The 14,166-nt window shown below is 39.8% G+C and overlaps 1 protein-coding gene across 1 annotated transcript in view; it reads left to right on the top strand.

Annotated features, from left to right (window-relative positions):
- Ptprt (protein tyrosine phosphatase receptor type T) overlaps positions 1-14,166 on the top strand; it is a 702,580-nt gene that overhangs the window by 495,847 nt on the left and 192,567 nt on the right. The window contains exon 11 of the mRNA XM_042694435.1: positions 7,612-7,885. Coding sequence (XP_042550369.1) covers positions 7,612-7,885 — 274 coding nt within the window. The remainder of the gene's footprint in view (positions 1-7,611; positions 7,886-14,166) is intronic.

Here is a 14,166-nt window from a genome sequence, read left to right as displayed (position 1 = left end):
TTCTTCAATTGGCTTCTCTTAAATGTTCTGGAGATTTCCCTTATTGCTGAGTAATATTCTATTATACATGGATCTACTATACCACTTGTCATTTGACCATTTATTAGTCGCTGTAGGTATAGATTGTTTTTGTGTTTGGGAAATTATGAGCAATGCTACTATGAACAGATGTATATTTCTCTGTGATGACATGTGTCTTGAGTAGACACCCATAGTAGAATGGCTGGATGAATAGTCAGATTAATATTTACTAAAAAAAAAAAAAAAACCACCGTGCTGTTTCCCAAAGTGTTTGCAACTTCTTACCTTCCCGGTCCCAGAGTCCAGTATTTCCATTTGTGCCAACTCCTGTTTTCTGCCTCTTAACTGATGAGTATTCTAATGGAGGAGTGTAGTGGTTTCTTATGGCTATTTTAAGTTACATTTCCCTAATGACTAATAGTGCCAGCCATCTTTTCATTAGCTTGTTTACCATTTGTGCTTCATCTCTAATAACATGTCTAGACAAATATTTTGTTAGTGTGTGTGTGCACACATGCATGTGTGTGTGTGCATCCCAAGTACCAGGGTTTGAAATCAGTACCTCACATTCTTCCTTGGATTTTCACTTATACCTGATGCTCTGTCATTTGAACCATACCTCTAATTTAGCTTGTGGATTGGACATAGAGTCTCTGCTTGAGCTGACTTGGAACTATGGTCCTCAGATGTCAATTTCCTGGGCAGCTAAGATTACAGGCATGAGCCACCAGCAGATATGTTATAAATTTTATTTTTTATCTTTTATAGTCTTACTGAGTTGTAGTGAGTTCTTATAGATGTTGGACATAAGTTTTTATCATATATACTATTTAGAAATATTTTTCTCACTATATGCTCATATTTTAAGTTGTTTAACCATGTTTCTTAGATTTTCCTAATTGAAACAGTTTGTATTTTTCCCATTAGTAGATTGTTCTTTGGGTATTTTATCTATATACATTTTTCCAAATGCAAGGTCTTTATTCCTAGAAACTTTATGTTCTTGTGTTTATGATAGTGATCTATTAGTTCCTATGTTTAGGGTCATGTTAAATCTAGCTTTTTTGCATGAGGGTATTTAATTTGCTCAGCACTATTTGTTGAAATGATGATTCTGCTGCTGCTGAATTGTCTCAGCAACTTTGTCAAGAATCTCAATTCACTTTCATTGATCTATATGTCTATCCTCCTGCCAGCCTAGCATGATATTGATTTGCATAATTTATAAAGGATTGAACATTGTACATCCTAAAACTTCCTTTATATATTTAACTTTTCTTTGGTTCTATTATGAGACCTTGCATTTCTTCGTGCATTTTAGTATCATTAGATGTTTCAGTTCCCTGTGGCTCCGTCATCTAAAATCATACACGATGGCTGGACTTGGTGTTACAAGTAACGCCATGGAAAGGGAAGATGTGGGAGATCACAAGTTAGTCAGAGGCCAACTGGACGAAAAGTTACTAAGAGCCCATTTCATTCATCTTAGTGTGCCATCCAGCTACCTGGAAGAGACCATAAGTTGGAGGATTGTGATCTGAAACCAATCCTAGGCAAAAAAAAAACCATGAGAACTACCTGAAAAATAATGGAAGCAAGAAAGAGATGGAGGTATAGTTCAAGTAGTGTCTACCTCACAAGTGTGAAACCCTGAGTTCAAATCCTAATACTGCCCCAAATACCTAAGTAATTCTATAGACAACAATTGTTGTCTTAACAATACCAACTGTTCCAACCCTATCAAGATGAAATGTCTTTTCACTTATTTATATACTTTTCAATTTATAAGTCTTTTAGCTTTGTTGAATTTATTTCTAAGTAGTTTTTATTGTATTATGACTTAATTCCCAGATGGCTTTCTTTAGTGATAAAATATAGTTATGTTTATATATTATTTTATTATGTGCCTTTGTTTAAATCACATGAGTGTGTGTGTGTGTGTGTGTGTGTGTGTGTTGGTGTGGGGGGGACTTTTAAGTGATTTCATTAATTAATTTTTCCTGGTGTCAGTGGCTAGAATCTCCTATATGGTATTGGTCAGATATCCTTGTCTTGATCCTGATTTTAGAGAGAAAGCATTTAGTCTCTTACTTTTGCGTTTGATGTTAATTATCTGTGTTTTATGGATTTTTTTGGTCAGGCTGAGGAAATTTCTTTCTCTTGCTACTTTTCTTTCTATTCTGCATTAGTTCTTTTAATTTGTCAAATGGAGATGATATCTTCCTCTCAAAGGTACTATGAAGGTTAAATAAAATGATATATAGAAAGACTTTAACATGGTACCTGATAATTGCTCAATAAATGTTTACTGGTTAGTGAGCCACCTTTACAGTACGCAGCAGTAAGATCTACAATAGAAGTTGGGTTGAAGAACTATGGAACTAGAGGGAGAAAAAGCTGGCTCTGGTTTTCTAGTCAGGATATGCTCCTCAGAAAAGGTGATGTTTGACCTAGGTTTTAATTAGATGAGAGTTATTATCATGAAGAAGAAAGGAAAATATACAGTGGGCCAATGGAGCAAAAATATGAGGATGATTGAAAGTTTGATATGAATTTATATGAGTGAAAACTTAAAAATTCACTTTATAATTTTTGTTAATTTATTTCTTTAATAAATAGTGAACAACTTTTATATATTTATAGTGGCATTAAAAGTAACGATCAAATAACAGGATCCTGGATCGTATGAATTTCACAATCTATTTAGAGGTTGTCAGTACACCTGTAAACAAATAATCAGACCAAAGGTTTCCGTTGTGATAGAAACCAAAACCCCTATGGAAGAAAGTAGAGAAATGACTCAACCTGTGATAGACATGTAATTATGATATGCCAGTAATTATGCAGTAATGCCTTAGTGAACTTGCAATGACACAGATAATGATTTTAAGGGACTGAGAAAGCTGGAAGGGAAATGCTCTTGTTGGATAGAAAAGAATAAATACCAGAATCATATGGGTTTTTGGCTTCCTAGCTGTATAGTAAAACCATTTAGAGAACAAGAAAGGAAATAGCGGGCACCATGTGAGGTCCCATTCTCATAGATTCTGATTTATTTCGTCTGGGATGGGACCAGGGTATAAGCATTTTTATTTTTTATAAGTTTTTTATTGTGAAAATACTGTACAGAGGGGTTACAGTTACATGAACAAGGTAATAAGTACATTTCTTATCAAGCATTGTTGCCTTCTCCTTTGTTTTTCCCCTACCATTCCTTCCCTCCCACCTCCACAACTACCACCCCCCCCCCCACACACACACTGCCTAAATTGTAAAGTTCGTTTTTCAACATAATATCTTGTACATCTCACTGTTACAATGGGTCAACCTGTATCCCTATTTAAACATTTTGTTTTTTCCCTTCCCCTCCCCTAATTATACCAACATCAAATACAGTGAAAACTGGGGTCAATACCATAAGCATTTTTTAAAAGCCCCCTGGTGATTATAATATGTAATCACAGTTAAAAAACAACAACAACAAACCTACTGAGTCTGGGCCTCCTTTAAGATTCCGAGCTGACAGTTTTGGTTCCATGCTTGATCCATACTCCACCTGTGGTAGAGGAGCTGCACTGGCTGATGAAGGGTTACCATTGCCCCACAGCCGCAGGCCAAAGGGGACGAGGGGAACACCACCTTGCTAATGCAGATCTGTGATATTATACGCATCCTGTGTGACCATTGTTTAAAAGAACTTTGAATGCGACACTGATCGATTCTGTCCTCCAGCTGCTGTGTGCTTACCTGCCAGTGGTTCTCAGGTGTGACCTGCTTTGGAGGGCTACCTGGAGGTACCAGAGCCTCCTTGTCTGGCCCACACATTTACAACCTATAACGAACAGGTTGCTACTCGATGCTCAAAAGCCCTTGGCTGGAGATGAGACCAACCATGGGGTACAATTAATTCTCCGGTGCTGCTTTTAGGATCAAGCTAAGATTTCAGGAACTCACACCTTTGCTTGCTTTTCTTACCTTTTTCTCTCCTGCTTGGTTTTTTTAGAATTCCTTCCTTGTTTCTCCTGGGACCATCTACTTCTTTTGTACATCGTTGTCATGAAACCTGGGTTGTTTTCTGGAAAATTCTGAACCATAATGCATGCTCTTTCCAGAAGTTCAGGAATCAAAATGTGTACCTAGGTTTGGAAACCAAAATGTGTATCTGGATTGGGGGCAACTTTCTCCTGGGAGCTGAAGCCTACCCTCCCTCTGTCATCTGAAGTCAGCATAATGCAAAGGGGTATGGCCTCTGGCTGGAAGCATCTTCCCTGGAGATGCAAAGCAGGCAACAGGAATTGCTAGTGGTAGACGAATGACCCTAATAGGCCCCTGTTTCAGCTCATTGGAAGTTGGTGAAAGAACTACCTGTCATGATCAGGTGTATCTATTTCCTAATGTGTATCCTCCAAGGAAAAGAAACTTACACAGGTCTCAAGCACTCTTTCTTCTCTCTCCCTCTTTTAATCATAGTTCTCTGATCTTTCAGAGAGCCTGGATCTATTGGCAAAGAGGTTTCTCTGACAAATGTTTTCAGCTTTTGGGCTACAGTTGCAGATTTGCGTCTAAATGGCCAAGCTGCAGATGCAGTGGCCCAGAGGGAGTTGCTGAGTGCGCTTCCGCACAATAATCCCCAAATGAATGTGAACCATATGTTGACGATGCAGTTTAACTAAAAGAAAAAAGAAAAAAAAAAAGAAAGAAAATTCTGTTTTAGTTTTTTGTTGTTGTTTCCTATGAGGCTGGTTGAGATAGAGCTGACCGATTTAGGCCACCAACTTACAAAAGGTATTCAGATGGTCCTTCGTATATTGTGTTATTTATGGGAAAAATAAAAGTCAAAAAAGGAAAAGGTTCAATATGGAACTGTGAAGGAAAGAGTCTGAGTTTCTGCTGTTTCTGCTGGAGTTTTACACTTGGGTCACATAGCCTAACGTCATGATCTCTAATCTGGCTATTAAGTGTGGTTGAATGGACAAGTGGATCTTTTTTCCTGATAGATTTTTGGTTTTGACAGCATAGGGGTTTGAACACAGGGCCTTGCACATGCAAGATGAATACTCTACCACTTGAGTCACAACCCCAGCCCTTTTTGCTTTCATTTGTTTCCTTTATTGTTTGCTGGGGGCCAGCCATAAACTATAATCCTCCTACTTCCACCTCCCAAGTAGCTGGAATTGGAGGCATGTGTCACTACACCCACCCCTAGCATGCAGATCCTTAATAATCAGATGAGTGGGATTATCAGGTGGTGAAATTACAGAGTAATGCTTGTATGGATGCTGTCCCTTCCTCCATATGTCTTGGCAGCATTCCAACATGCAGGACCCAATGAGGACCTATCTTCTTGGTGTTCCACAACTATGAACAGTCTCATTTTAGATTCTCCTTGATCTACCCAGTCATAACAGCACCACAAGGATGATTGAAAATGATTCCAGGAAGGAGACACAGCTCCTGGGAATTCCCCCAAACCTCTGGAGTCTCAATTTAGTGCGCAAGGATGATAGAAAGAGTCAAGGTAGGATGTATGAGAGGGCCAACGGAGAATCCAGCAAGAGGTCTTGTCATTTGGATGTGTACAGCCAGAATGGTGATTAGGAACAGACAGCATCCTAGGGGAAGGCAGGCACCCTTCTTGCCGCAGGCACCCTGTTAGGGCTGTTAGATTTCCTTTCAGAGGTGCATGTGAGTCAGTGGGCATGTGCAATGTGTACCCATACTTCATATTCATCTCTGTGTGTCCTATGCTCATGCTCATCTCTTTCTCATTTGCATGACCAACTATTACCAAAGTCAAATAAATCCAGGGAATATCTACCAAGCAAATCATAGTGGGAGGAGCCCTTCTATAGCCTTTCTTTACTTTAATAAACTAATCTATGCTTTTATATCTTTACCCAAATTGTACCATTTTATCTCTCCTCTGTGTGTATGTGTATGTGCGCATGTACAAGCTCATGGCCTATAATAGGGCTTGAACTCAGGGCCTTATGTTTTCTCTTGGCTTTTCCACTTGAGCCACTCTCCATTTTTGGCTTTTTACTAGCTAATTGGAGATAAGAGTCTCTTGAATTTATCTGCCCAGGCTGACTTCAAATCATATTCTTCAGATCTCAGCTATCTAAGTGGCTAGAATTACAGGTGTGAGCCAGGAGCACCCACATGTCTTCTCCTGGATCTGCTCCAACCATGTGTAAGTTCATACAACATTCAAATGATTGATTGGGGGCCATTGCTATGACCATCTTTTTAATTCTCATGAATAAGCCTCCTCATGAGTACTCTTTGTGCGTTGACCTCATGTCTTAGATCATGGGTCCCTGAAACCTTCACAATAGGAATTTTAAAAGTGGGGCATTTATTCAAAAGAAGTACACAGTATGACATGAGGTACCCAACTTCAAAACTTTAGAGCAACTTTTTGCATACCATTGACAGTCAATAAAGATTCAATCATTTCTGCACACATAGGATCACCTTTCTTGCATGGTTCCAACTTGAAGGAATGATAGGAGATCAGTAGGTAAGAGCTCTGGGGAATCACTTCTTGTTTACCTTGATTAAAAGTTCCAACATACAGGCTGAGTTGGCTTTGTGCTTGCTTCATGCTTTAAAATCAATCCAATTTGATTCATTTCAGCAAGCATTCATTGGTCACCTGCTTCATATCAAGCATCTTGTGGGCCTTCATGTATGTTTGAAAAGTTGATCAGAGATAACTAACCCACCTGCCACAGACAAGCCATTGAGACACTATTGCTGCAAAACCAGCCACTAGGGATCAAATCAATGAGTTGTATAAAACACACAGAGCAACAACTCTTCCTGACTAGACAGATCTACATGGGTTTCAGAAAGGAGGTAAAAGTTGGAGAAGGCTGAGCCTTTGAAGAAAGACTTCCACAGGCAGATGTGGACAGGAATGGAGAGTACTTCAGGCAGAGGAAGCATGATGTGATGGTGTGGGGGGGGGGGGTGAAAGGATTGCTGGAGGCATCATGAGAAGATGGGGAAGGAGGGCTGAAAGGCACATGAAGGACTCCACCTGTCAGGATAGGTTTCCCATAGACACTTAGGGCAATGGAGAAGCTAAGGTAGCCTTTGAACAGGGACAGGGCTCTATGATGAGGAAAATTAATAGATAGACCAATGGACCAAATAAATGAGAGACAAAAACTCTAGTGAATCTGAGTGAGAAGTAGACAGTGCCCAACCTAGGCATGGACAGTGAGAAGGGAGTAGAGGGAAGGAACAGATGAAGTTTCTGAGGCCAAGTCCACAGGGCTGGTTGATTAGATAAGAAGTGAAAAATGAACCCTTTACTGAGAATCTGCCAACATGTCAGATAAGGATTTATAGGTTCCTACAGGTTGGATACAGTAGCAGTTTGGACGTTTGGTGTGATCTGACGTGGGGACCTCTTCATGGAGACAGATTTCCACAGAGTAGTAGTGGATTTGAGCATGAGCCATTGTAGACCCAAGTGACCATGATGTGTCCATACCAGGGAAGTTATGCTGACCACGAGCACTAAGAGAGCTCTTGTCCCTCCAGAGAGTGACTCATCCATCTCTCCTCTTTCCTGTCCAGTGTGTATCAGCTAGTTGTCAAAGAGGAGCGACTTCAGAAGTCCCGGAGGGCCGCTGACATCGTTGAGTGCTTCTCAGTACCTGTGAGCTACAGAAACGCCTCTAACCTTGACTCTCTGCACTACTTTGCTGCTGAGCTGAAGCCCGCCAACCTTCCTGTCACCCAGCCGTTTACAGTGGGTGACAACAAGACCTACAATGGCTACTGGAACCCTCCCCTCTCCCCACTGAAAAGCTACAGCATCTACTTCCAGGCACTCAGCAAAGCAAATGGAGTAAGTATGGCCGCATGGAAGCCGTGCTTGCCTTGTTGGGATTTTCCAGTTTGGCTAACTAAGGCTTGTCCAAATCCATCCTTGTGCCTTTGGAGTGCTTTAAAGAAGATTGTGTTGATCTGCTTTGGTGGTGCTGGGTTTGAACTTAAGGCCACCTGCTTGCCATGGAGGTGCGTTACCACTGAGTCATACTGACAGCTCTGATTTTTTGGCTGGTTAATTTGTATTGGTGGTACACAGGTTTGTGGTATTTGCACTTGGTTGGCTGGCACTCTACTACTTGAGCCATGCCTCCTGCCCTGTGTTTTTGCTAGCTATTTTAAAGATGGAGCCTAGCAAACTTCTATTCATGCTGATCTCAAACCACCCACCTTTGGTCTCAGCCCATTGAATATGTAAAATTATAAGTGTGGGACAATGGCACCTAGATCACTGTTTTGTTGTTGTTGTTGTTGTTGTTTGTCATTCGTGGGGCATGAACTCTGGGTCTGGGCGCTGTCCCTCAGCTCTTTAGCTCAAGACTAGCGCTCTACCACTTGATCCTCACCACCACTTCCAGCTTTTTCTACTTATGTGGTGCTGAGGAATCGAACCCAGGGCCTCATGCATGCAAGGCAAGCACTCTACCACTAAACCAACTTCCCAGCCCTCACTGGTTATTTTATTTATTTTTTTTTAGTTTTTAATTAGTTTATTTTTTTATGTGAGAATACTGTACAGAGGAGTTACAATTACATGGGCAAGATAATGAATATATTTCTTATCAAGCATTGTTGCCTCCTCTCTGTTTCCCCTTCTCATCCCTTCCCATACTCTCCCCACCTCCCCCCCACCACTAAAGTTGTAAAGTTCGTTTTTTGACATAACGACTTGTACATCTCATTGTTGCAATGGGCCCACCTGTATCCCTAGTTAAACGATTTGTTTTTTCCCTTCCCCTCCACAAATTGGTTATTTTTTATGATAATGTTCTAGTTCCTCCCTGGCACATGCCTGGACTGCATTCCACCTATTTTCACCTTCCTCTAGTTGCTGGAATGACAGGATGTGAAACCAAGTCTGGCTTCCCTCCACTGAGGTGGAGTCTCTTGGATTTTTATGCCTGGGCTGCCCAGGATTCCCCCAGTCTCAGCCTCCTAAAATGAACCATTTCTTTCTTGGCTGACCTCAAATCCCAATCTTTGCGTTTTCACATCCCAACTTGCTGGGATTACACGCACCAACTACCAACTACCAGTGCCTGGCTTATTTGTTTAATATAGCTATAGCTATATTAACTATAGCTCTACCTTGTTGTTTGCATATTATTAGTGGCTGCTTGGTGCCTGAGAATAAAGTTGAGAACTTTTACCAAACCCTGTGTACCTCACAGAGACCTAAGTCATTTACTATGTGGCTCTTTATGAAAAAAAAGTTTGAAGACTCACATAATAGTGTATAGAGAAGGCATTGTGCTGGAGCACAGCACAGGGCCTTATCTGTGATAGTAATAATTATAGAATGTACTATCTGGATGCACTTGCAGGTCTTGGCCAATCTGTGAATGTTACTCATTTTATCACTACCGTTAGTCATATTTGAAAATAATTGCTATCTCAAAACACAAGGGAACTATTTTTGTGTCACAGACCTCTTTGGCCAAGGAATGGTGTTTGTCATCACCACACAATCTCAGGGCTAGAACAGGTCTTAAAAGCTATCCAGCACCTGTCTTTTCCCCACCTGCACATAATGATTGCTTTAGTCAGTCTTAATACCTACATCACATCTAACCAGTGTTATGATGCAATAACAGAGAAATCACTTCACTGATTTTTTGGGGGGGAGTAGTTATTTGTCACTCTAAGAAATCCATGTGATACATAGATTGAAATAGCTCTTAGATTTTTGTCTCTATCAGTTGGTATTGATCTATATTCTTAAGAACCCATAGAGCCAAACTTGTTCTTAGTTGCTACAGATATGTTTTATTTCATAAGATCTTTTCTACCATACACTTATCTTTCCCTACAAATGTATTCATCTGGTCTTCTCTGGTGGTTATTATTTGTCATCCAGGGTGCTTTTATGGACATACTCCAGGTTTCCCTTATTCTAAACCAACATAAAATGATTCTGTCCTATGCTAAGTCCTTTGGTTCATATTGGAATTATTATGTGCAGTCCATGAGCTTGTAGGAATGTAAGAAGTCTGACATGTGCCATACTATACACTGTATCTGAGCAGGCAAGAAACTGATTAGAAAAGGAAGGCAAAGGCAAAAGAAAAACAGACTTGGCAAAGTGTGTAGAGAATGTCCTGCGTAGGCTCTCAGTAGTCAAGATAGAGATTAGCCTGTTGGTAGGAGTCATTGCCTGGGGGTGGCAGGGAACTTGAAGAACAAATTAACATTTTAGAATGTTTCCATGCCCATTGAAATTCCACTTTGGTATTTCAGCTCTGCGTGTATTACTGGCTCAGGTAACACTCCTCACAGAAAGTCTAAAATTGCAAAGAAGTTGCCAGACTGTCTTCTACCTGTCCATCTGGTCCTCCCTCTGCAGACAACACTGATGGACTTGGTAGGAAGACATAAAGATGGGCAGAAGCATCTGGAGGCCCATCTTCTCCTTAGAGCTCTACATCCCATACTGGCTCTTGTATTGCTTCAGTACAAGGTGTGATTTTCCTGCCCTTGGCACATATCAAGAAATACAATTGGAACTATAAGCTGGGTAGACAAAGAAGGACCTGCATTTCGTTTACCTTCTACCATAGTCCCACCCAGATACTTATAAAGCTTCAAAAATGAGCCCATGAAATACAAGATAACTTATGCTCAGCATTTCCCCCGTGTAAGCATGGAGCGAGAGGTGACACAGATCAACTACTGGAGGTTTCTCACCCCCAAAATCACATCCCAGACCACCTCTTCAAAAACACAAGAATTTCCCCCTTGGTAAACAGAAATCAGATACTCTGGAACCGCCTTGTCTTAGAAGTATTTTCTCCTAGGCTTCCATGATAAACACGTCCAGGTAGTTGCCTAAGCCATCTGCCCTATGTTACGTGTACTTCCAACTTGGAATGAGGGTTTTTATTAATGACACGGAAGCAGGAAGGCAGTTGGGTGAATGCTTCTGCAAAATGTCTGGGGTGCAGTTGGCCTCACAAAAAAAGAGAGGAAAAGAAATTGGGTCTAGGCTCTTAGAATGTTGCATTTTTCTGGCCAGGAGAAACAAAATACTCATTGCTTGAAATGACTGTATTCAATATTAAATTTTACCAAAAAGAATTGGGTAAAAAGGTCAGAAGAGCAAAAAAGCCATCCCCAAACCTCACCCTGCCCTTTCTCCCATTTCTCCATATCATAGAGGGCCTTGGACAATTTATTAAGTTCAGAGGTTTGGTGAGAAAGGAGGTTGCAAGCCACAAATCTCTCATCAGACTTGTCTGTTGTACTTGCCCAACTATATCAGGAAGACATCCTCAAGACCTACAGACTCCTGGCTTCTAATAAATCATCCAAAGAGCAATTGACCAAGAAATGAATCAAAGTAAGGAAATCAAAGAGAGAGAAATACGCAATAAAAAGACCCACATAGTGAGCATGAAACTAATTATCTATTGCCTTAATGCCACAAAATTGCTCTAAATGTGTTACACAACAGAAGGCTAATGTAAAATATAATTACTTAAAGAAAAGATGCATAATGTAAAAATTAACAATGGTAATTTAGGTTGGTAATTCACTATTGTGTCAATAAAAACTGAGAAAGAGTTGGAGGACCGAAGCATGTAAACAAATTTCTGCTAATTTTCTCGTGTTAGACAGAGGCAATAAATAACTCATCTTTTACTTTTGATACTGGGTATTTAAAAAGTATGTATTTTAAGCACACAATCAGCCTTCCAAATACTTCCAAGAGGTATAGATAGAAGGATCACAGTTGGGGCAATTCCAATTAGAAGCGTGAGAACCTGTTTGAAAGATAATTTTTAAACAGGTTGATGGTGTGCCTCAAATATTAGATCACTTGCAAGTACAAACCCCATTACTGTGAAAAAATTGGGGTGAAGTTCTATAAAACTAAAATTGATAAATGGAAAACACAAGGGCCACTGATTGCAGGATGGTTATGGGCTAGGTTGAATAATTTACTATCAACCAATTTCATCCCCTCCCCCTGCTACCCTACATACATGCTCTACTCAAGATGAGGTAAGAGAATTTAGGATCCAGATTATCTTTATTCTGTGGATATTAGGGTAATTTGTCAGCTTAGCAGAGTAGCCATAAATTGAGCTTTTATATTCAGACTGCCTACATACAAAACTCTGGTGGCTGTGTGGTTTTTAATTAAGCTATTAAAAGAGTTAGATATGCTTGATTAATTAAAAGAAGATATATCAAATGCACACTATGTGTCAAAAAGGCACTTGGCTAAGTCCTGAAACTACAACAGAAGGCCAGACAGACAAAACTACAGTCCAGTGGGAGTGGAGGGAGAGATCAAAAATAAGCGAATAAGCAAGTGAAATAATATGTCAAACAATTAATTATGAGCTTTAGGGGCGCAGAAGACACTTAGCAATTGTTGGCAATTGCGTGAGGAGGAGAGAGGCTTTCCAAACTCTATTGTGATGGGTGAATGGGAGGAATTTCTCTGGCCCCACAGAAGCCATAGAGAATTTAAATAAGATGTGCATAATAAGATACAGTGCTCAAAGTCTTTGGGGCATTTTCATGAAGAAAGAGTTGTACACGCGCACTTGTGATGGAAATTGTATCTGATTCATCATCTATTTTCCCATTGATGCTTTTCCTGCAGGTGACAGGGCAGTCCCAGTTGTGGGGGTGCTGTCCTTTGTGCTGAATTCCCAGCATCTTACCAATCAACCATTTGTTTTGGATATAGCACTATGATACATCTATAGACCCTTAGAGATGGATGGGTTTGAAGTGTCATCTAATCTAGACCAGAAGAGAAAAAGAGAAAAGGAATCCTCAATAAAACATCCTCAGAAGCGCTTGAGCTTGATTACGGCAATTCTCTGGAGTGAAAGGGAGTTGATTCCTTTGTAGAGTAGGTAAAATTATTAGAACTTTTTTCTTAGATAAAGCCAAATTCTATCTCCTTAACATACTCTCTCTCTCTCTTCTCTCTCTCTCTCTTCCCCCTACACTTTTATTGATTTGAACAAATCAAATTTTTCCCTGTCAATCTTTCAGAAAAAATATGACAGTACCAACTACCCAGCTTTGGCCACCCAAGTCATTTCATTGATATTTAACATGCAGTTCCTTTTATTTCTCACATAGCATAATTTCTATGATCTCAAGACTTCTTTCATCCTATTCTCCCTGTTATATGGTAGATAGGCTCCTTTCTTCCAATGCTCTCTCTAAAAAGAGTCTTCCCCAAACCTACCACTGTGTTTCAAATACAGTTAAGCCATGCCAAGTACATCTTAACTACTCCTGTCTTGAGTACTTCCTAAGAGATTATCAACCAAGATGGGTTTTTTTTCCCCTCACTTAGGAGACTTGGGTAAAAGTTGTGATTTTTTAAAATCTGGATATCTCTTTACTTCATCATTTACAGAACTAGAACCTTGTCATGATTTAGTCATCAGTTTCCATGTCACATTCTCTGAGAACTTCTTAATGATATTATCTCAGAGCTCACACCAATACTCAAAGGTTAACCCATTCATCTTTCTTATACCACCAGACGAAGTAAAACATGGCTCTTTCATTACACTGTGTTTTACAAGAGTAGGGACCTCTATCTTGGTTTGGGTTCTTCTTGTTTGTTCTTAAGTTTTATGTTTACTTTATTCAATAAGGAATACATTTTTGCATATTACATGATACATTGTATGGTATGTTAACATCTAGTGTATTGTAGACAATAATAATTTGATGGCTAACTGACAGAATGAACAAATAAATGGAGGTGAACTTGGGTGAGTGTCAATTTCTTCATCTATAAACTGACATTGTAATCTGTATTTTACATCATCATTTCAAAAACTAAAAATGCATCAAGTAAGTATCAGTACATTCTGAATTTTCTCTTTAGTGAGTAGTGAGAGTTGTGGTTAGGAGCCATTTTACCATAGACAGATGAACCTTAAAGGACCTTCTTTTCATCACAGTAGTAAGAATTTCCACCCAGATGTCTCATTTCCCAAGCTCCAGGAACCTGGACAGCCTTGATTTCCTCCAGATCCTCTAAATGATACCCAGAGTAGCTGACTCCATTGTAAACAGTGGGAGGTGCAGTTTTTGCATTGT

Source organism: Dipodomys spectabilis, unplaced genomic scaffold (assembly GCF_019054845.1).
Source record: "Dipodomys spectabilis isolate Male_0828 unplaced genomic scaffold, ASM1905484v1 ptg000175l, whole genome shotgun sequence".
Classification (NCBI taxonomy): domain Eukaryota; kingdom Metazoa; phylum Chordata; class Mammalia; order Rodentia; family Heteromyidae; genus Dipodomys; species Dipodomys spectabilis.
Note: the sequence above shows the minus strand (reverse complement) of the source record. Positions and strands in the feature narration are given on the sequence as shown.